Source organism: Parambassis ranga, chromosome 12 (genome assembly GCF_900634625.1).
Source record: "Parambassis ranga chromosome 12, fParRan2.1, whole genome shotgun sequence".
Classification (NCBI taxonomy): domain Eukaryota; kingdom Metazoa; phylum Chordata; class Actinopteri; family Ambassidae; genus Parambassis; species Parambassis ranga.
In genome coordinates this window covers 15,793,862-15,816,245 of record NC_041032.1, presented here as the reverse complement: position 1 = coordinate 15,816,245, position 22,384 = coordinate 15,793,862, and the positions used below count along the sequence as shown (strand labels likewise).

Below are 22,384 nucleotides of genomic sequence, written 5' to 3'. Positions count from 1 at the left end.
GGGCTACACTTAAGCCTCAACTGTAGCTGTCAGGGTTGCTAGGCAACCGCCAGGACAGCAGATGATGCTAATTTGGAATGTGACACTTATCAGTGTTCAATCAGACCGGTGGTTATTGATAAGGAGGTAACAAGGAAAGGAGACAAGGAAACCAAGAAGAGGGCAAAACAAAGGAGGTGAGGAAACAAGAAGAAAGTACAAACGGAGAGGAAGAAAGACAGCAAAAGAAAAGAGGAGACAAGAGGAGGAGAGAAGAAAAGCAAGGTGAGGAGAGGAGGAAACAAAGCAGGTGAGAGAAGGGAGTACTAGGAAGAGGAGAAGGACAAGGGAAGGAAACAAAAAGAAAAGAAACTCGAAGCAAAGCAAGAAGAGGAAGAGACAAAAGAGAGAGAGAGGACGAGGGGAAGGAGGAGAGGAGGTAAGGAAACAAGTCAAATGAGGAAATGAATGAATAAGAGGAGAAAAGAGAGGAGGAGACAAGTGAGGGAAGGGGATGAGAGAAGGAAAGGAGGAGACAAAGAGGTGAGAGGAGGACAGAAAAGGCGAGGAAAGAAGCAAACGAAGGAGAAAAGACAAGAGGAGAAGAAGAGGGAGAGAACAAAGGAGAAGAAGAAAGGATGAAGAGTTGTCAAGTCAGCATCGAGAGTCAAAGAGCCGTAATCATCCATAAATGATGATGTGAATCATTGATCTGAAGCTCGTCTGTCAGGAGCGTCAGCGACTTCGGCCTATTAGTCACACATCAAAGTGCTCCTTCCACTCCAAATAATTCCTCCTCTCAGTGAACGCCACACTCCATCGTGACACACACCGACATCCTAAACAGCACACACACACACACACTCACACACAGAGTGGCGAGTTGTCCACTCAGCGGTGGAGTCGGGTTCGCTGCCTCTCGGATATCACCACGGCCGCAGAAACCAGACCCTGCTTAATAAAACATGGCAGCTGATTGTCCGGACAGGCTCTGCTGCAGTCATGTGACCGCACCGCAAAAACCCAGGAAGGATGACGGACGAGCAGGATGATCACATGACCTAACCCCTCCAACTACGCTGCAGCGATTCAGACTCAGAACCAGCAGAGAGCCACGCTACAGGCTGCAGGTCGATGCAGACTGAGCCGCCCGGCTCCAGGACAACGGCCCAGTCAGTCTATTGAGTCGCCGTGGCGACAGCAGTGACAGAGCAGGTCAATGGTTAACAGCGGCTCAGGAGACGATGGAGGCTTCTCTAACTGTGAGTCAATCACCTGAGTCAGGGTCTAATCCCCAGACTTTCTGACGGTCCTTGAATGCATCATGTGTGATGATTGGAAAGGTTCATCCTGCACCTGTGTGGAGGGGCAGTGACCAATGAGAGCACACTGACTGATCATGTGACAGGAAGTGAAAAATGCATGAAACTGGGGACTCTGGGTGAGAATATGATGTCATCGAGTGCTCCCTTCATCTTTTCTGTGTCAACAGTTTGTTGTCTGTAATAAACTTTTAGTGAACTAACAGTGTGTGTTGTGTGTTGTTGTGTTGTTGTGTTTGTGGTACTTACTGTACTTTCACTCAAACTTTCAAACAATGCAGCGCTCTGTCAGTTGAACTGCATATGAACCAGTCGTTTAAAGGCACTGTGCTGCAGATGCTAAAAGAATCCTTCTTCTTTTATTCAGCAGCTCTCACCCTGGACTTTCTCTCTCTCTTCAACTATTTTCCACCCTGTGTGTCGTCGTCGTATCCTCCAAAGAGAGCAGCGTGCTCAGAGACTTCTTTCCTTTTGTATGCTCATATTGTCCTCACAAAGACACAACAACCCTCTACACACATGCTAACTGCTACATGCTAGCTGTCAGAGAGCCCCAGCAGCTCTTTGATCTGATTGGTTAAAATTATCTCACGATGGAATGATGACGAGTCCAACATGGGACACAAACCTGGTTTCATGAAACCAAAACCGAGGTTTTTGGTAATGAAACCATCCAAACCTGGGCAGGAACCTTTGCGGTCTAAACAGGAAGCATCAGAAGGACAGATTTGGACCCAGGAGGACCGCCCACACACTGACCCCGTCGTGACCCCGTTGTGAACGTACCCAGGTTGGACGAGGCCCGGCCCTGCGCCGCTCTGTCCTGCAGCTCCTGAGCGATTTCCAGCTGCTGCTGGTGGTGCTGTCGCGCCCTCTCCAGGTCCTGAAGGGCAAAGACCAAAAAAACAGGACTGAGACCACATCGCCCATCAGTTAACCCCGTCTTTGAATGCTTCGTACAGACCTGCATGCACCGGGCGGCGTGCCCCAGGCCGGCATACGCTCTCATCTCGATGGCCCGGTCAGACAGCTCCTGTGCCAGCTCCAGGACTCTGGTGTGGTACGATATGGCCTTGTCAAAGTCCCGCTGAGAGTGGTAGGCGCTGCCCAGGTTGCTGTACGCCCGCGCCTCCTCGCGCCGGTTCTCCAGAGTCTGAAAGAAAGAACCAGGAAAAGGAAAGACCTAAAAAAATGAACTTCTCCTCCTCAGACTTCAAAGCCTGTGAATCAGTCCTCGTTCCTTCTTACAGGGGTTCTGCGGTTTCTGCTGGCTTCACATATATCTAACAGATGGAAACACTTTCAGCCAAGAGTGTGAAAACAAAATGACGCAGCCTCGTGGTTCTTCAGGGAACACTTACCCTGATACAAATATAACATAACAATCAACAGATGGTCACTTCATATGTTCAGGCAGGGGGCGCTGGCTGCAGGTCCATCATCAGCTTCATCCAAGAGTGCAGCTTTTTGTTGTGATGGTGATGACACACATTAAACAAGCAGCGTCCTGAGGAGCTGCTGTTTGTTAGTTTGTTATAAATACACAAACAATCCCACAGAACACCAACGTGTGTCCTTCCTGCATAAATCCACAGCTTTGTTCCTCAGAAATGAGAAATATTCAACAGATGAATGTGTTAAAGGGCTTTTGTGATGAAAGGAAACATCGGACAGCGAGGGCCGGTGACCGTTCACCACTGTACCACCACACCTCATTAGCTGTGTACCTTTGCGATGTCCAGATGCTGCTCGTGGCACTGGACGGAGTTGGTGAAGTCTCCCAGCGCCGTGTACACAGCTCCCATGTTGCCGAGCTGGCGAGCCTCAGACAGCTGGCACTGCGTCTGACGCGCCAGCAGCACGCACTGCTTATGGCTGGCCAGCGAGTTGGGGTAGTCGCCAATGGAGGTGTACACATGGCCCAGACTGCTGAGGGCGGCGGACGCAGCCTGGAAACACACACACACACACACACACAAAACATGGGCTTTACTCGTCAGCAGGTCAGACAGATACTCCCTGAGTCTTGGTCATGTGACTCCAGCATGGCTTCCTGCTGGTTGCTGAGGAGGACAAGGTTGCAGTTAACTCTGTGTTTGGAGGACTTTTTTAATGTGCAGATGTTCTGATGCATTCAAGGACCAAAACATGGCTGCTAAATTAACTTTTCTTCATTGTATTGATAGGAGGTGAGACGTAAATATACACACATCACTTCCAGGAGACAGTTTAAAGGATTAAAAAGAACAAACAGGAGAAGAAGTGAAAAACTTCATCATCAACACACACACACACACAGAATCCCTGCTGTACACACTCTCTGGTTAAACAGAGAGAGAAATGAGACGCCTCAGTGATTTGAAACCTGCCCGCTCATTTGCTGAGTAATCTGCAGGTTATTGGTATCGATCGCTCCGTGCCGGTGGAGTCGTGGGAAATATTTGTGAGGTCTGAGGAGCAGTTTGTTTCAAATTAACAAGAAAAATGAAGACAAGAGAGCCGCAGGGTGTATCGACACGCCTGCCATTAATCAGGCCAGCTGCATGTAGGGATGGAACAAAGATTCTGCAGAGCTGAAAGCCGCAGTGAGGAAGGTGATAAAGGTGAAAGTCCTCCGTCCACTCCCCTGTCCCTGTCTGTCCCTGTCTGTCCCTGCCTGTCCCTGTCTGTCCCTGCCTGGTTTGACGTACACCGGCTGCAGGAGCCTCTCCTGGCTGGTGTTAGTGCAGATGAACTGAACGTACGTACGTAAGTGTGAGCACGTGTTGCTCTGAAACGTATGGAAGAACCTACTTTCTAAACATCACTGGACAAACAGTGATGGACGTGCGCAGCAGAAGAGACGTCTGAATGGAAATATTCTGTATAATCCGAGCTTCAATGAGCGCTAAGAACTGTCACTGAAAACAGCCACAATGACCTTTCAGTGGAATTTACCACTTCTAATTAACACTCTGCTCTTTTCATTCCTGTCCATGTGTGTGTGTGTGTGTGTGTGTGTGTGTGTGTGCATGAGACAGCGCACATCTACAGAAATCCCAATTCCCAGCAAAGTGATGAGTGTAAACACATAAAACCCGGCTGACACATCTCCAGCGGAGTTCTAAGAAAGAAGAGGGAGATTTAATAAATGAGTCTGAGTGTGTGTGTGTGTGTGTGTGTGTGTGTGTGTGTGTGTGTGTGTGTGTGTGTGTGTGTGTGTACAGTCCACCGGCCAGACGACGTGTTTGATTTCCCTCAAGGACACACCGTTTCCCCGCTGCACGAGAAAACGCAGAAATAAATCCAATCATGTTGTGTGTGGGTCTGTGAGCAGGTGAACAGTGTGTCGGCACCGTTTAGAAAACACACACGGACCGACAGGCTGAGCCCGACCGGACAGGGAGGAACTCAGACGATTATAATGCCGTCTGTCAGCGGGGAAGAAGGCAGCTAATCTCACTGAACCTGCTGATGAAGATGAACGAACAAAGAAAATGGCTTTATTTTGAAATGATGCAGCCAGAGCCAATATTTTATAAACACAGCTCAAAGCAGTAAACTTTCTACGATGAAATATTGATTATGCAAAAATGGCATTTGAGCAGAATTCTCCTCTAATGGTTTCCATACGTTTACAGTAATAACCTGTAAAAACTGTCATAGTAATCCACTGAAATTCTACATAACTGCTGTACAACCTGATATTTTTCATTAGATATTTAACATTTAATCATATTTCCTCATGTTTTCAGACAGTTGAAGAATAAATACTGAAATCTGGACCCTTCTTTGCCCCTTTTTGTTCTGCCTGAGCCTCCATACCATCATACTTTGTATAGATGTGCACCTAAACATCGTGTTCACTCCTCACATGTGGGCCATTATTCCTTCTACCAGGAGACGAGGAGCTGCGTTATCACCCTTTCTATCATCCTTCCTGCCACTAAAGCACCTTCACTGAGGTCTATTTACTTCCTGAGAAATGTAAAATTATTTAATCAATATTTTATTATTCATTTATTTATATTCAATATATTGCCATTAGTTATGACTCACTCTGATTATTGGTTGTAATCCAATAAAATCTGTCTAAGCTTTTTCTTCTCTGAAGCTCCACTGGACGCTCACAGTGTTAGACTAAAACACTCCTACACACACACACACACACACACACACGGTCACTTAACAGTGTGTGATTGCATCCTGGATCTGGAGAGCTGAAATGAACAGCTGTCAGTATGACAGATGACGGTCTGAGCGCGCTCAGTCTAATGAAAACATTCAGTTTGTGTCACTGTGTTTGGACACAGACACACACACACACACCTTGTTGTGTCTCAGCAGAGCTCCAGACACTGCTGTCTGTCTGTGTGTGTGTTTGTTGTGTGTCTGGGGCCGTGAGTGCACCGCAGACTGAGTCTGTGTTGCTGACAGACGGTTATTGAGCAGCTCCTCTACAGGTGTGCAGCAACTCAACATGGTCATCAACAGAAATCCATATCTCCCACTGTGTGTGTGTGTGTGAGCCTGCAAACAAAGACACAGCCTGCAGAGGGCCGAAAACAAACACAGACACAGTGTAAATTGACCATGTCAATGTACTGTCTTATAACATATAGATCATATAAATAGATTTTTTTCATCAATTAAATTTAATAAATATTTATAAACGAATCAAAACGGAATCAACTGACATCATTGTGGAGCTCAAGCCCTCTGTGCAGCTGAGACAGATTAACCCAGCTGTAGGTTTCGTCCGGCTGTCGCCATTTTGGCCTCAGTGAGAGCAGCTGATCTCCCCGATAATCCAGAAATGAGAAACGACGTGGAAACATCAGGAGCTGAGCGCAGCCCGATCCCACAGAACAACAACAAACAGGCGTCCACACACTGTGCTGCTCCGCTGGACCTGTACGACAAGCAGCCACGAAAACGGCAGAGACGCTTGTTGCAGATGCTAATTTAAGCTAATTTAACACAGTGCACTATGTTCTGCTAATGTTCCCATAATGCATTGCAGCCAGGAAGCCAGGATCTGACACACACAACAACAGTCACACACACACACACACACACTCTTTATACAGACAGAAACACAAAGAGCAGAAAAAAAATCAAAGACGAGCCGACATCAGACGTTATTGATCAACACACACACACAGACACACACAGACACACACACTCAGATGTAAGCGTACCTCTCTGTCCTTCAGCTTCATGGCCAGGACCAGCTGGTTCCTGTGATTGGCCAGAGCTTCTCTGTAGTTGCTTTTGGAGAAGTGGGCGGAGCCAAGGTTCCCGTGCACGCGGCATTCGCCTGCCTGGTCACCTGCGGATGAGACGCGCAGCTCGTCACGTTCACTGTGTCACGGCTGCGTTGTTTTCACACGTTAACCTCCGTCTCCCGCTCCGTACCTAAAGTCTTGGTCACCTCCAGGTCCTGCTGCATGTACGCCATGCTCCTCTCCACGTTGCCTAGAGACCAGTAGGCGGAGCTCAGGGCCGAGAAGACGGACCCGCGCAGCTTCAGCGAGCACGTGCCGATCTTTAGCCCCGCCTCCAGCACGACAACGGAGGCGCCGTGGAAACCGTGGGTCAGCAGCTCCTGGCCGATGACGGAGACGACCACGAACGGGCTCTTGTCCAGCTTCATCCTCTGCAGCTGCTGGTAGGTCGGCTCAAGAGTGTCTGTGAGGACAGGGACACACTGTTAGCCATGAACTGCTACACTCGCTAGCTTTTAGCTTGTGTTAGCATGTTAAAAAAGACACTGCTGTGTGATTGTTGCTGCACCTGGTTTATCACAGCTGCAGCTGAGATATAAAACTGCAAAAAAACACCAGAAACAGGCCAGTTATCTGACCAATGATACGTCTGCACATCCAAACACGGTGAGATAAGCTCAAATCTCAGTGCTACAACAGCAGGAGAGAGTCCACAGTGGACCTGCAGGCTCCTCCTCTTTGTCTCCATCACATAGCTGGTTCAGAATACACGAGGCACATGCACAAAACTCGAGCCGCCATTGTTGTTGTTGTTGTTGGAGCGAGCTGTTCAGTCAGAGGGGGCGCTGTGGAGTCATCAGGAGCATCTCCGTGCCTCGTCTCTTTGGCCCCGTTCATACTGGAGAAAGTCATTCCAGCTAGAGTAGGATTGAGCCCAGACAGCCTTTAAGCTGGATGCGTTCAGACCTATTTTCAAATCTGGCTAGCACACAGTTGTGTCCGCACTCAATCCGGCTTCATCCAGCATGTTTGCTGTTCTCCAAACCACTAGGTGGCGCCTCGTAATATGGCTAATAATGTGGCTAGCCGGATTCGCTAGCCACATTTGCGTTCACACCTGAGCCACATTTGAGCCAATCCTGCTAGATCCACCCTCGAGAGGTGGATCTAGCAGGATTGGCTCAAATGTGGCTCAGGTGTGAACCGCTCGGAAAAAAAACACATCTGGATTGATCTGGATGCGGCCAAATCCTGCTTAAGCCACATTTTTTCCCCAGTGTGAACGGGGCCTTTGCTACACTTTGGCTTTAATGTTAGAAAAACATCCATCAATCCTCCCCGTGGCTCTGAATCTGTTTTATCTGGTGCTTCCATTTCTATTAAATAAATATAAACGTTCAGCAGATCATCTGCAGTCACAGCGCCTTCACCTGGACGCTTAGAAAAGCTGTTTTAAACATTACACCAGGATGAATGTGCCCTCATTATCAACCGTTACTCAAAGCTGAGGCGCTTTCAAAGCACGCTCAGGTGTCGGGAGGTTAAAGCTGTTTTCTGAACGTTCTTCAAATATTCTGCAGCAGAAAACATTCAAACAGCTCAGAATCTTCATATTGAGGCTAATGTGATGCAGGCGGAGTGAGAAGCTCCTGCTGCTCCGCCCGTGCTCCTCTGTGGGTCCACGTGTTGCTGCTGCCGACTCCAGCATCACCGCTCACTTTGAAGACGACGGTGGATGAAGGTTTTCCAGGTCCGCGGCCCCTGGACGTCCAGAGCCGCCTCCTGCAGGGCGTCAGAGGTGCAGACAGAGGGCGCTGCTCCAGCTGCTCCAGCTGCTCTGATGCTTTAGTAAAAATCCAGTGAAGCTTTTCTCTCCTGTGTAAGAAGAGCTTCAGCAGCAGCCTGCAGACCCCCCCCCCCCCCCGACTCAACTGATCAATGACACACAGCCTCGTAAATATTTCATGGTGATCTCCACCAGCAGGTGATTTCATGCTAATAAACACCGAGGAGTCGCCCACTCACTGACTCCACTTTCATCTGAAAATAACACTGAACATAATAAGGACCCTGGAGCCTGATGTGGAGAATCCACTCAAACACCTCCAATCTGAACAGGTTTAAGATGCATTAGTATTAAAATGACATCACTGATCAGAGCCACAAACTGTCCAAACTAAAAAAAATCACCTGACTCTGAACTGTCCAACTGTCCCTGAATGCATCATGTGTGCCATATGATTCAGTTCTAATCTAAATAAAAACATTTAAACTTCGTTATCCTACAAAAATCAAACGTCCCGCCCTCAGCAACAAGCAGGAAGCCATGCTGAGTTGTGACCATGTGGGCTCCACCTGTGCGGATGTTTGTGTTTGTGTGTCCTTTGTGTTGCTGCACACAGACATGTTAGTGACGTTGTGTAGCAGTGAACACTGAGGCCGGCGGAGGAGGCGCCTTGACTGAATCTAAACTCGTTTCTGATCTTCTTCTGTCTGACTTGTTTTATTGATCTTCTGCTTTTCTTTATGTCTCTCATCAAACATGAATCTGCTCCTCACTCATCAGAAGCAGCTTCTCAGAGGACGCGCCTGAATAAAACAACAAAAAGAAACACTTTTGTCTGACGCTCCCGTTGAGTGACGATCACGCGGCGCCTCGCCGCCCGCACGTGTCTGCATCTATGGACCCGCCTTACCTCTGAGGGGCGACTTCATGGCGGCCTCCACCATGCCGACCAGCAGCTGGAGGCTCTTGGGGTCTTGGGCGAGGCCGGAGGCGAACGCCGCCAGGGCGTCGGCATGGCGACCGAGGTACTGCAGGGCAACCCCCTGACGAAAGTAAGCCTGTGGAGAGAAGAAGAGTTCTGGTCAGGAGTTCTCAGACTGAAGCCTGGAAAGAAGACGAGTTATGGAAGAAGACGTCTCATTAAGACAGCAAACACACTAACACACACAGTAACACACACTGCTCTGATGGAAGACGACAAACACACAAACAAACCGCCTCAGAATGAAAAACAGCTCGTTACAGATGGCTCAGCCACAACAGAGAGGAGTTCATCTGTGTCATCATGAAAAGACAGAGCAGCGAGGCAGCATGGACACACACAGACACACACACACAGACACACACACACACTGACACACACACACAGACACACACACAGACACACTGACACAGACAAACACAGACACACACACACACACACACACGCATACACTGACACACACATACACAGACACACACACACAGACAAACACACACACACACACACACACAGACACACACACACAGACAAACACACACAGACACAAAAACACACACAAACACAGACACACACACTGACACACACAAACACACACACACATACACTGACACACACACAAACACACACACACACTGACACACACACACACTGATCACACTGTATCTTAATGGTCTTGTGTAAGTGTGTGTCAGTGTGTGTCAGTGTGTGTCTTTGTGTGTCTCTCTGCCTCCTCTCTCTCATTTATCATCCTGCCCTCCTCCTCTAATTTAAACATAATCTGTCATGACAGTGAGTGAAAGAGGACAAAGAGCGGAGGGATTAGATTACAGCGCCGCCGCTGTCCGGCCCGACACAGTCCACCCCCCCCCCCCGCTGCCCTCGCCCTCTTTGTCCCACAGACAGCTTCATTGAAACGAATGGAGTCCGGGTCAGGTCTGATCTAATGTACGCCTGCGTCTGGCGGTCAGTGCGTCGGGCTGGTTCCAGGCCGAGTGTCACCTCACTGCTGATTAACAGCAAAGTGGGATAAATGGTTCTTAATCACAGCTGAGACCTGAAAACACATGAAACATGAAGAAGCTGTGTACTTCACGACATCACCGAGGGTTCCGCCATGTTTGTTTACATTCTATCAGGCTAACGGGAGCGTGCTAACTCTACACTAACATCAGACTTCAGATATAGTCAGACACCATTTTGAAGCTGATCTTTTGGTCGACTGGCTCAAAAGCAGGACGGCAGCTGAAGCCAAGTGTCCACGCTGAGGAGAGCGAGACAGCAGGCTGCCCTCTGACCCTGGTCCAGGCTGGACAGCAGAGCGGCGAGCCCGGATCGGGATGAGGATCCGGGCGACATATGGACGCCCCACCTGTCTGCCTACCTCTGCTTAGCACTGCCTCTCAAATCTGCAGCCCCATGCTGGTCTGGCTGCTGCACGGAGGAGCCGCTGCTTCCCTTCATAACGTGGAGCTTCACTTCAGTGGAATCAGGAAGTCCTGATCAGAGCAGGGCGGTTATCATCTCTGTGGTCTCAGAGGTGTGTGTGTGTGTGTGTGTGTGTGTGAGCCTGTTAACCCATCAAGTGTGTAAACATGCCAGAGCCAGGCAGAAAGTGACAGCAGGGAGAGTCTGCCTCCACCACCGCCAGCCTGCTGCTCACACACACACACAGACACAGACACACACACAGACACACACACAGACACACACTGGTCTCGTCTCCTCGTCTGTCTGGCAGCAGTGATCTGGAGCATCTCTGAAGAATCTCGTCAGATTAGAGAGTCTCTTCACAAACTGTCTGTTTCACACTGAGTCCCAGTCCAGCACTTAGACAGGCCCCTCACCGTCAGCTGACAGGTCTGTGTCGGATGAACTGATCAATATGAGGGACGAGGCTAATTCTGGTGCTACGTCTGAGTGTATTCGTTTTAAACCAGCAGCCTGGCAGCTCCTGGGGCCGTGCGTGAGTGTATTTGTATGAGAATCTGTCAGCTGACGGCGTGAAGGGGGTCGCTCGTTGTGCTGATGCCTGAACCTGCAGCTCGCTCGGCTCCATGAAGCTCTCAGCTTCGGTCTTCAGCTGTCTGGGGGGTCGAGACCAGGGCCAGGAGGTCAGAAAACACTGGACAAGTTCATCAAAGATCTACAAGTCTGAAGAGCTGTTGTGAGGTTTCATCACCAGAACCAGACTGAAGAGGAACATGTGGAAGGTTCTGGAAAGAAAACTAGTGAGAGATGAGTCTGAGGAGCCGAGAACAGCTGCAGAGACACTAGTGAAGGATTTAACCAGGTCTGGACCTGAAGAGTCCTAGAGTCCTGCACAGGAATGGACTGCCAGACTGCAGAGAAGACACCTCCAAACCAGACTGAAGTCTGCTAGAGACCACCTGGAGACAGACCAGACTGGAGTCTGCTAGAGACCACCTGGAGACAGACCAGACTGGAGTCTGCTAGAGACCACCTGGAGACAGACCAGACTGGAGTCTGCTAGAGACCACCTGGAGACAGACCACACAGACTGGAGTCTGCTAGAGACCACCTGGAGACAGAGCACACAGACTGGATGAAGCTGAACTAGAGCTCTGTGCTCACAGAGATGTTGTCTTCATGTGGAGACAGAAAGGAGAAGAGAACAGGCTTCATACAGTCAGACATGGTGGTGGCAGCATGATGCTGAGGGAGGAGGAGACAACAGACACCTAAATATGTTTAAAAGAGGAGACAGACAGTAGCAGAGCGTTTCAAGGAGAAACACTATGAGAGCTCCAAACATGGAGGAGTGTGTGTGTGTGTGTGAAAGAGAGAGAGGTGTCATGTGTTGGTGTCGGAGCAAAGGATGCGCACCGGATGAACAGATGCTTCAATTACTGCTCGTAACTCACATTAATCGAGAGCAGATGGCGGCACAAGTGGCGAGAGAGAGAGAGAGAGGAGGGCGATCAACAGACATGATGGAGATTGATGTTGTTAGAAATCAGAGAATCTGCCTCAAAACACACAAACCTCCACCCTCAGTGTGTCTGGACTTCATGTATGAGGGGGGGGTGCAGGTATAGATATGACTTTTATCGGCTGATAATTCAAAAATAAGAGCCCCCCCCCCCCCCCCCCCCCCCCAGCAGGTGAGGTCAGGACCTGCTGTGTGAGTGGTGGTCTGTGAGGCTGTGAGGGTGAGATCATTATTTCAGAGCGAGTCGTTAAAATCCACAGGCTGCACGGTGAGGACGCCGCCTGTAGAACTGAAAGCGTCTTATTACAGTGTGAGGCGTGACCCAGCCCAGCAGACCTCTGCACCGAGCGTCGGTATGACAACATGAACTTTATATATTGTTCTATCAATGAAAGTATTATTTTACAAAGGTAAACACGCGTACCACAGTGCATCTGCACACACACACACACCAACTGTCGCCTGGTTAATCTGCATGAATATTTATCATTGTTTCACTGGGACACTGACTAAGAAGCAATAATTGAGTTGGAGTGGCCATAACCACCGTTTCCACTGGGACCAATAAAGACGTTACACGACCAGCTGTGGGCAGACCTGCAGTCCAACGGCTTCAGAGTGTGTGTTCAGAGAAATGGAAACACTGCAGAGGTGGACTTACATTTCAATAAGAGTCATTTGGCTTCGTCCTGTGTGTGTGTGTGTGTGTCTGTGTGTGTGTCTGTGTGTGTGTGTGTGTCTGTGTGTGTGTCTGTGTGTGTGTCTGTGTGTGTGTGTCTGTGTGTGTGTGTCTGTGTGCCTGTGTGTGTGTCTGTGTGCCTGTGTGTGTGTCTGTGTGTGTGTGTGTGTGTCTGTGTGCCTGTGTGTGTGTCTGTGTGTGTGTGAGTCTGTGTCTGTCTCTGTGTGTGTGTGTCTGTGTGTCTGTCTGTGTGTGTCTCTGTGTCTGTGTGTGTCTGTCTGTCTGTGTGTGTCTGTGTGTCTGTCTGTGTGTGTCTCTGTGTCTGTGTGTGTGTGTGTGTGTCTGTGTGTGTCTCTGTGTGTGTGTGTCTGTGTGTCTGTCTGTGTGTGTCTCTGTGTCTGTGTGTGTCTGTGTGTGTCTCTGTGTCTGTGTGTGTCTGTGTGTGTCTCTGTGTCTGTGCGTGTCTGTGTGTGTCTCTGTGTGTCTCTGTGTCTGTCTGTCTGTGTGTGTCTGTCTGTGTGTGTCTCTGTGTCTGTGTCTGTCTGTGTGTGTCTCTTTGTCTGTGTGTGTGTTTGTCTGTGTGTGTCTGTGTGTGTCTCTGTCTGTGTGTGTCTGTGTGTCTGTCTGTGTGTGTCTCTGTGTCTGTGTGTGTGTGTGTGTGTGTCTGTGTGTGTCTAAGCGCACCATATGCAGGGTCATCATGTTGTTGAGGGACCAGCAGAATGTATCTGGAGCCAACACATGAGGCGTGGCCGTCTGTCTGATGTTAGCGGCCCACATTAACCATTAGCCTTTAGCAGTAGCCGCCATTCGGGGGACACGGCTGGGCTGGGAAGCAGCGCTGCTGAGCACCAGTGTTAGGAGGGGTGTCCCCGTCTGCTGGACCATTACACAGATTATGGAAGCAGATGAGCTGAAACACCACAGCCTCTCTCAGATGAGGCTGATGATTATCTTGGAACCAGAACTCCTGATCTGGGATTTATTAGGTGCTAGGTGAGGAGGCTGGTTCTTGTAGTCCAGATGTTGGGTGTAACTTTTGATGCAGGGTCAACCAGTCATCAGTCAGAGTGATGTCATCACACATGAGATCAGCAGCCACAAGAGCAGCTCCCCCTGAAGCTGTGATGCTACGATGCTAATGCTAATTTAACTATGCTAAAATGATCTTAAAGCATGTTTTGTCCTCTTTGTTGTTAGCATGATGTTGTTATTGTGAGTTAGCCGCTAACTTAGCTTGTTTGGATTTTTGACCGAGCCTCTTCCTGTGTGTGCGTTTCCAGACTTGTAGCTGGAAACGTTTCTTTCCGTCACCATGGTAACGGTCCTGCTGCAGCCTCGCTAAAACCAGTTTTCCACGTTGTCGTATTGTGAGATACAGAGGAAATCACCTGGCACTGAAAGGGTTGATGAGCAGCGTGTGAGCCCACTCGGCGTGGGCCGGGAGTCTATTCCTGTCGGGGTCACACAGATGGATGCTGTGCGTGTTGAATGTGAGCGTTACAGCAGAAGGAGGGTATCTTTGAAATGTGATGTCCGGAGGTGGATGTAAAGAGGCAGCTGGCACCTTCTCCTCTTCTTTAACCTCCTCCTGAAGAGCCTCTCTCAGCTCAGAGCAGCTGTTCAAACAGCTGATCCTCCAGACCGCCGCTCTCCGTCGGCTTCCAGTAAACACCACCTCCATCTTAAACACCCAGTGTTTGCTCATCACGTCCAGGTAACCTGAGCGGGACGTCTGCTCAGACATTTAACCTCCAGAGCTCTGAATTAAAGGAAGCACACACACACACACACACACACACACACACACACACACACACACACACACACACACACACACACACACACACACACACACACACACACACACACACACACACACACACACTCTTCAGTCCCTCGGTGACCAAAAGCAATTCCCTTCTTCTTCTCTGCTCTACGTTATCTGAAGACCCAGACCCTCAGCTCACTCTCCTGACCTTTATGTGAACACACTATCCACCATCTTAAGACACACACACACACACACACACACACACTCAGTACTTGAAAGAAAAAATATGCATAAAGAGGAGGGGGGGGGGGGGACAAGTGGCCTTCTGATCCTGTTAACTGTGCTACAGCGGAGGCTTGGTTCTCCTACACCGGGTAATTAGGCTGTCAGTCAGCGGGCGCGGCGGCGGCGTGTGTGTGTGTAATAGTGCAGCGAGCTGGGTGATTGTTTGATTGCCTACGTGACCTTTGACCCAGAGGGAGCAAATATACCTGCTGGGGAAAAGAAGGAGGTCAGCATGAAGAAAAGACAGCAGTGTGTGTGTGTGTGTGCGTGCGCTCGGTGTTAGCAGGGACGCTCAATGCATCACAGCACGCACTCTGAACCATGGGAGGCATAAAAAGCATCACCTGGTGGACTACAAATCCCACAGTACACAGGCGTTAGGACAGGAGCAGGAGGAGGAGGTGAGCAGAGCCGCAGGGCTGCCCGGTGCCGGGCCGGGGCGGGACGGCGGCTGGATCCCCCGTCTGCCTCGGCCAGTTCCAACATCCTCATTCTGTAGCTCTGTTTCTGACTCATAATGTTCCACTTTGTCCACTGTCTTAATCCTAATCTGTACCCGTGTTTGCTGTTAGCTGGATTAGGCAGCTGCCTGAGATGTAGACTGATCTATGGTGGCCTTGATGCGCTGTATAAATAAAACTAAATTCAAAAACTGGAATTGAATTGGTTCCATTTTGGAGCCGGCCCCTAGAGGCTGTTGGGTGAACTGCAGTTTTTAACACAGTGTGTTTTTGTTCTTTTAGTTTTACACTTCATCGACCTCTTCTTCACTTTGACACCTCTTACTCCTACAGCGAGCGAGGTCGCCACCCTCCTGCTCCTCCTTGCAGTCTTAATTAGAGCCGAATCATCCGGGAAAGAAGGAGGAGGAGAGGTGGAGGACGGGGGGGTACGAGGGGTGGAGGACCCTCTGAGTGAATCTACAAAGCTAATTAGAGCCGCTCTGTGTTTCAGTGCAGGCTGTGATCGTTCATCCAGCAGCTTCCTGTTCTCAGGCCGATCGGCCCGCCGTGCATCTTAACTGCAGATGTAATAAAGTGGCATCAGTGCAGAAACACACACCTTTACCTTCACTTCAACATTCCAACCGTCCAATCAGAGCTTAGCAACCGTAACTAGGCAGCAGGATGAGGATGTGGAGGACTACATGTTGGTGGAAGCTCTGCAGCAGTAAACGCTAAAAAACAGGATCAGCATCAAGAGGTGGGAAAATAGCAGCTGGTGGGGAAAGAGCCCAGTGCATTCTGGGTACTTCATTTGATAGGAGGAGAGGAGGAGAGGGCCTCCAGGCCAACATGGAGGTATGTCCTGAGTCCTTGTCTCAGTTGGACGTGGCCCCGAACACCTCACCAGGGTCTAAGGTCTAAGGAAGACCTCATCGCATGTCTGTCCATGCTCTGTAATCTGTGGATCAATGACACACTGGTCCTTCACCCGAGGCAGATGTGAAGCATTAAACCTGAACACACCACAGAGCCGAACACGGCCTGTCAACAGTCAGAGCTCCTTTCTTTAACACCGGCCATTTTTAATTAGCAGTTAGCATGTAGCTGTCCCTTCAGCTGGAGGCGAGGCCGCGCTCCTGCTCGTGTGTGTTTCAAAGCGTCCTGTTAAATTTCTATTGTGAGATCCAGACAGCCGTGCTGACAGGCCGCTTCAGACGTGTAATGAGAAAACGCGGCGTGTGATGGCTGTAAGTGTGAGGCGGACCTGGTCACAGGCGCTCATCTTAATGGCTTCTGAGAAGGTGACAAAAACCTTCACGGAGCCCGTCAGCTCCGACAGATCCCCGCAGAACGATGCCTGGGTTCTGTGGTCGGCCGCTTCGCTCTCCTTTAACACGCTGTTCTGTCTCCTCTGTTCTCCACGTCTGGCCCGACAGCTCTCAGGCTGCAGCTGCTTCAGCCTTCAGATGGATTCAGGTGAAAGAGACAGTGATGCAGATTTCATCCCTTTCTCTAATCATTATTCAACCTTCTCCCCATCATGAACTCCTCCTCCTCCTCCTCCTCAGTGTCACACCGCCATAACTGAGATCTGGATCTGGATGGCATTTGTGGTTCTGGAGTTGAAGGCGCTCAGGACAGACGTCCACGTCCTCCATGTTTTATTTATAAAAACAACAAGCCACAGCCTCACGTCACTCTTCCTGTGTGTGTAAACGGTGAAAAAGACACTTTTTACTCGTCTTTCCTGGCGGTGACTGGTATTAAAAGTTTGCCGAGGACGATAATTCATCCTTTGGGCTTTTGTTTTCTCCAAGTGTTCATGAGGACAAGCACTCGTTGCCATGGCAACTGAAACTGGCCACCACCGAAAGGAGTGAACTTGTGTGTTTTAAGACAAACCTTCATCTTTATCTAACTCCTTACCCTGTTTCCTAATGCCAAACCCCAACTGTGAGTGAAAGGAAACTCAAGTCCATCCATCCATCTTCATCATGTTATCCGGGGCCAAGTTGAGGGGGCAGCAGTCTAAGCAGGAACGCCCAGACTTCCCTCTCTCCAGACACTTCCTCCAGCTCCTCTGGGGGGATCCCAAGACGCTCCCAGGCCAGCCGGGAGACATAGTCTCTCCACCAGGTCTTGGGTCTTCCCCGGGGTCTCCTCTCAGTGGGACATATCCGGAACACCTCCCCGGGGAGGCATCCAGGAGGCATCCGAAACCTCAGCTGGCTCCTCTCGATGTGGAGTGGCTCTACACCGAGCTCCTCTCAGGTGACCGAACTCATTTCAGCCGCTTGTATTCTCGACCTCAAATTAAGTCACGGGTGAAAATCAAACAGCTGGTGGTGTCAGTGGGACTCAAACCCTGACTCCTGTGCCGGGGCTCGGCACACAGTCTGTGCCCCCATCCAAACCCCGACAGGGACAAATCAGAGGAGAACATCCTGGAAGTTTACAAACTTCCATCCACGGACTGATCCTCGCAGCCTCAGAGCAGATCATGAAGAGTTAAATGTCTGTCGGCACAAAACAAGCTCTAAGGAATGATCTTCCTGGTTTGATGAGGAAGAACTCGTCGACCTCCATCAGACTCCACAGGTGTTTATTAGGCCAGACCGGAACCAGAACATGAATGAAGCACGTTTCCTCAGCAGGTTGATAAAATGTGATCTGCTCAGAGGAACATGCTGCGTTTCCTCCCCGACTTATTTACCGCTATAAATTGGTTGAATGTAATTTCAGAGTCGTGTCGCCGCTGCAATTCAATTTAGCAGAAGAGATGCTCTGGAATGTGATTATAGGCAGTAGATGCTGTGTGTGTGTCTGTGTGTGTGTCTGTGTGTGTGCAGAGCTCGGTGATGTCTTCCACCTTTCACTCAGCCCTTTCATGCTCTGAAGTGGCTTCCAGTTCGTCTCCTCCAGAGACTCTCCACAGTCAGTTAGGGTTTTTCAGACACTGTGACATTTGCACCTCCCTGCTGCCTCACTAAGCTGAAGCAATGAATACGACACACACACACACACACACACACACAGAGTTCTGTAGCTGCAGGACCGGAGGAGCAGAGTCCATCGGAAACCTGTCTGTGTGTCATAATGTCAACAGACCAGGATACTGGTCCTGATGTGGACCTACACATGTTGGCCACCATGTAAGTATCTGGGAATCATGTTGGCGATCTCCGCTTTATGCAGATGATGTGATCCTATCGGCCTCATCGAGCTGAGACCAGATCAGCACCTTTGAGTCAGAGGTCAGAGGTCATGGTTCTCAGCCAAAAAAAAGGTGGCATGCTTGTTTGAAGATGGGGACGAGAAGTGGAGTGGAGAACTTGGTTCACTGTAGTAAAGATCTACTGTATGTCCCTACCCTCAATAAGAGAGCAGATACAAGAGGCTGGATGTGTTTCCTCTGCAGCCGGAGTTTAAAAGTAAAAGTTTTCTGTACCAAGTTTCCTTCATCGTTACTTTCTAAAAAGTTTTTCGACATAATTCTGACGACTCCTTTAAAGCCTCGCTTCCTGTTTACGAGCATGAAAGAGAGAAAGCACCACAATCACATGTCTGAAACCTCACAGCAAACAAAAAACTGTTTTTACAGATGTTGGAAAAAGTGTGTGTGTGTGTGTGTGTGTGTGTGTGTGTGTGTGTGTGTGTGTGTGTGTGTGGAGTCAAAATAATGAGTCTATATGTATCACAGTGTGTCTATGCAAACACAGACGCACAAACACACAGACACAGGGAAATGGAGACGTCACAGCTCTGTTGGGTCAGCTCCTCTGAGACTAGAAGCAGGTATGATACTATAAATAGACACACACACACACACACCTCTTTCTGTTATTCCCATCATGGCACTGAGCAGCCTTCCCTTTCACCTCCTCCTCCTCTCACTCTGTTAGGAAACTGAACCCTTCACTCTTGGCTCCTCCTCCTCCTCCGCTGCTCGAACCCGTACTCGCTGCACTTCTCCTCCCTCCTCTGTGTTTCAGGCAGTGGGAAAGTGTTTGGCCTTTGCCAGGCAAAGAGGGAATCAATGAGGAAAAGATTACTGAGCGCTCATACACAAGGCGACGTGAAGGACGGGCTGAGGAGAGGGGGAGCACTGGGCCACAGTGACACCTCTGGTCATTAGGGGAACTGCAGTCAGCCTCCACTGTTTGCACCACGAGTGATGGAAGTTTAAGAAAGCTACAGCTCGCTAACGAAGCTAACTCCTGCAGTCTGTGTGGATACCTGCCAAACTCCCAGGGCACATCTGCAAATAATGTAGATTAAAACCAAGTCAATGCTGTGAAGCTAGGCTACACCCGTCGATTGGTGACGATCTATCGGCTGAAGGAAAAGATGAAGATTCCAAATAATGACATCACTTATTGAACGTGCTGAATATGAAGTGCACACAGACATGAAAGGCATGAATGGGTGTTTTTCTTTTACAGAACGCAGCCGCGCTCGCCTGGCGGACACACACTTTAAACACATTCACAGATAGAGTGAGTCATTACAGGCAGATGAGGTGCGACCGGGCTGATGTTGCTGCACATCTGTTCTGCTTCAGCGGGTGTAAAGTGCAGAAGAAAAGCTGTCTGCTGATGTGTGACGCTAATATCTCATTCAGACTCACTTATAGACAGGAGGAGGAGGAGGAGGAGTGCGGGCCGCCTCCTCCTGTCTTCATTTCACTTACATGAAATAAAAACTGTTTCATATGTGCTGCTTCTCTCCGGAGAGCACGAGCAGTAACAGGATGAAGGGAGCAGCAGACAGAGAATAACAGCGTCTCTGGGACAGATTAGGCCTCAGTCAGAGACAGTATCTCTGTGAACAGACGCGCTGATACGCGTGAAATAAACGCAGAGGCATATAAGAAATGTCCTGAGGATACAGGAGCCGAGCAGCTCTATCCACATGATGGATAGAGCTGCCGTTCCTGGAGGACGGTCGTTCTCTGAGAGGAGCTCCGGTCAGCACTGAGGGAGTTCCGTGATGATGCTGCGATTCAAAGGAGAGAAGCTTTGAATGTGCTTCGTTTAGACGAGAGTGTACGTTTAAATCTGCTGCTGCACTTTCAAGACGTCACTTCTCTGCAAGTCTACACTCAGAAAACAAGCTAAATGTTAAGTTTTGCCGTTTTTTAATTTCACGCCAGGTATTTACCAGGAGCAGTGCTTGTTGTAACGCCCTCCGGTGGTCATGTGGTGCAGTCCTGTCATCAATGCAGCCAAGGAGTTTTAGGAGTTAGAAATTATGAATGTGACAAATGTCGACAAGCTTCTCCGCCATCCTGTGCTACCATGGCAACCAGTGCCACCCTGGTTGAGACAGACATCATTCACTTATTCAGGCAACTGTTGGAAGCACTGACAGGAAAAAAAAACGATGGATGAAGCTTCCGTGACGTCACCAGTTGGTTTCTGAAGCTCTGTTCTGAGTCTCTGCGGGAGGCTTTGACCGCCGCCATGTTGGCAGCATCGCAGTCCACCGAAACTCCAAACACAAAGAGAAGGATGGCCGCCGGCTCTCACTCAAATGCCCATACTTATGCCTAATAGTAGGTAAACCGGATTAAGCCTGCCCCTAGAGGCTGAGGGATGAACTGCAGTTTCAGGTTGCTGCTTGGTCAGAAGCCATGTTTCTGTCCACCTGAATGAGAGTACGTCAAATGTTCTTCTTTCTTGTAGCTCTGTTCTCAGTCTCCATCACCTCCTCGTTGGCTTTTATAGCTGCTGTTTTTTCGGTGCATCCTCAGCAGGTCTGTTTTTACAGGGAACTGAAACAGCATCTGTCTTTTGTCTGAGTGCTTCCTCCATACACTGCAGAACACAGTGCCTCTAACCAGATCTGGTAGCCTGCAGTGCATCCCTCCTCTGGATTATAGAAGAATGTGCTGATTATTAGCTGGACACATTCAAACATTGTGTCTGAGTGAGCCCTTGTGCACAGAGGGGCTTTAGACGGAGGGCTAAGTCTTAAATCAGAGGCAGGAGTGTAGCTTTAAGCAGCTTAGCGGCATTATAAGTAAACACATTACACTGAGAGCGCTGTAAGACGGCCGACCGAGCACCAGAATATGAAATGTTTCACATGAACTCCTGCTGCGCCAACATCGACACCTCAGAGACACAAAGACGGAGAAAAATAAAACCCGACGCACAACTCCTGAAACATGAGCTCAGTGTCTGTGAGGAGGGCGCTCCACATGTAGACAGCCAGTCACCATAAAGAAACCAGCCTCCAGTGTTTCCTATCCTGCTGGAGTTTGGGACTTATACTGCAGCCAGCCAGCAGGGGGCGCTCCAGATGTTTTGGGGATCCGTCATGGCGTGCATGTGTGTTTACAGCCAAACGTCTCCACATGAAACACGCCTGCCATCTGTCATCTTCTTGGCAGGCGCAGCAGCAAGTCCAGCCCTGATGATCACATCTGACATGCAATACAACCACACAACCACAGGAGGGTGCCGCCTATGGTACACATGAATCATTTCAGCTTAAGAAATCAACTACCGTCAAGGGCCGAGGTCCGTTTAATGGCTACAAAGGCAACAAGATCGGCCTTCACTGACACATGGGACTGCTGGTATATTTGTGTGACCACAGGAGGGCGCTAATGATGGTCTACAGAGTAACAGCTGAGATTTAAAAACCAAAACGAATAGGCGCAGCTAATAAACTTCAAAATGTCTTTAACTTCAGCAGACCTGGTGGGCCTCTGACATCATTGACCCACCGGGTCCTCCCCTCCTGTAAGGACCAGGCCAGGCTCCTCCCACCAGGAATCTGCAGACTGTAAAGGAACAGAGCCAGCTCAGGCGTCTTCCCCACGGCTCTGCTTAAAGAGGGATGAACTGTGGCAGAGACCTGGACACAAGATGGGTCCTGATCTCCCCCTGCCCCCCGGCAGCCGGACCCATCACTGACAACATGTCCAGGCTGCACCACAAGGTGCGTGTTAGACCATAGCTGTGCTG

The 22,384-nt window shown here is 49.5% G+C and overlaps 1 protein-coding gene across 1 annotated transcript in view; it reads right to left on the bottom strand.

Annotated features, from left to right (window-relative positions):
* The window catches only part of ttc28 (tetratricopeptide repeat domain 28), a 56,421-nt gene that overhangs the window by 15,530 nt on the left and 18,507 nt on the right, over nucleotides 1-22,384 (bottom strand). The window contains exons 3-8 of the mRNA XM_028418038.1: nucleotides 9,205-9,352; nucleotides 6,699-6,971; nucleotides 6,482-6,612; nucleotides 3,029-3,250; nucleotides 2,266-2,454; nucleotides 2,088-2,184 (exon numbers count right to left, since the gene is read on the bottom strand). Coding sequence (XP_028273839.1) covers nucleotides 2,088-2,184; nucleotides 2,266-2,454; nucleotides 3,029-3,250; nucleotides 6,482-6,612; nucleotides 6,699-6,971; nucleotides 9,205-9,352 — 1,060 coding nt within the window. The remainder of the gene's footprint in view (nucleotides 1-2,087; nucleotides 2,185-2,265; nucleotides 2,455-3,028; nucleotides 3,251-6,481; nucleotides 6,613-6,698; nucleotides 6,972-9,204; nucleotides 9,353-22,384) is intronic.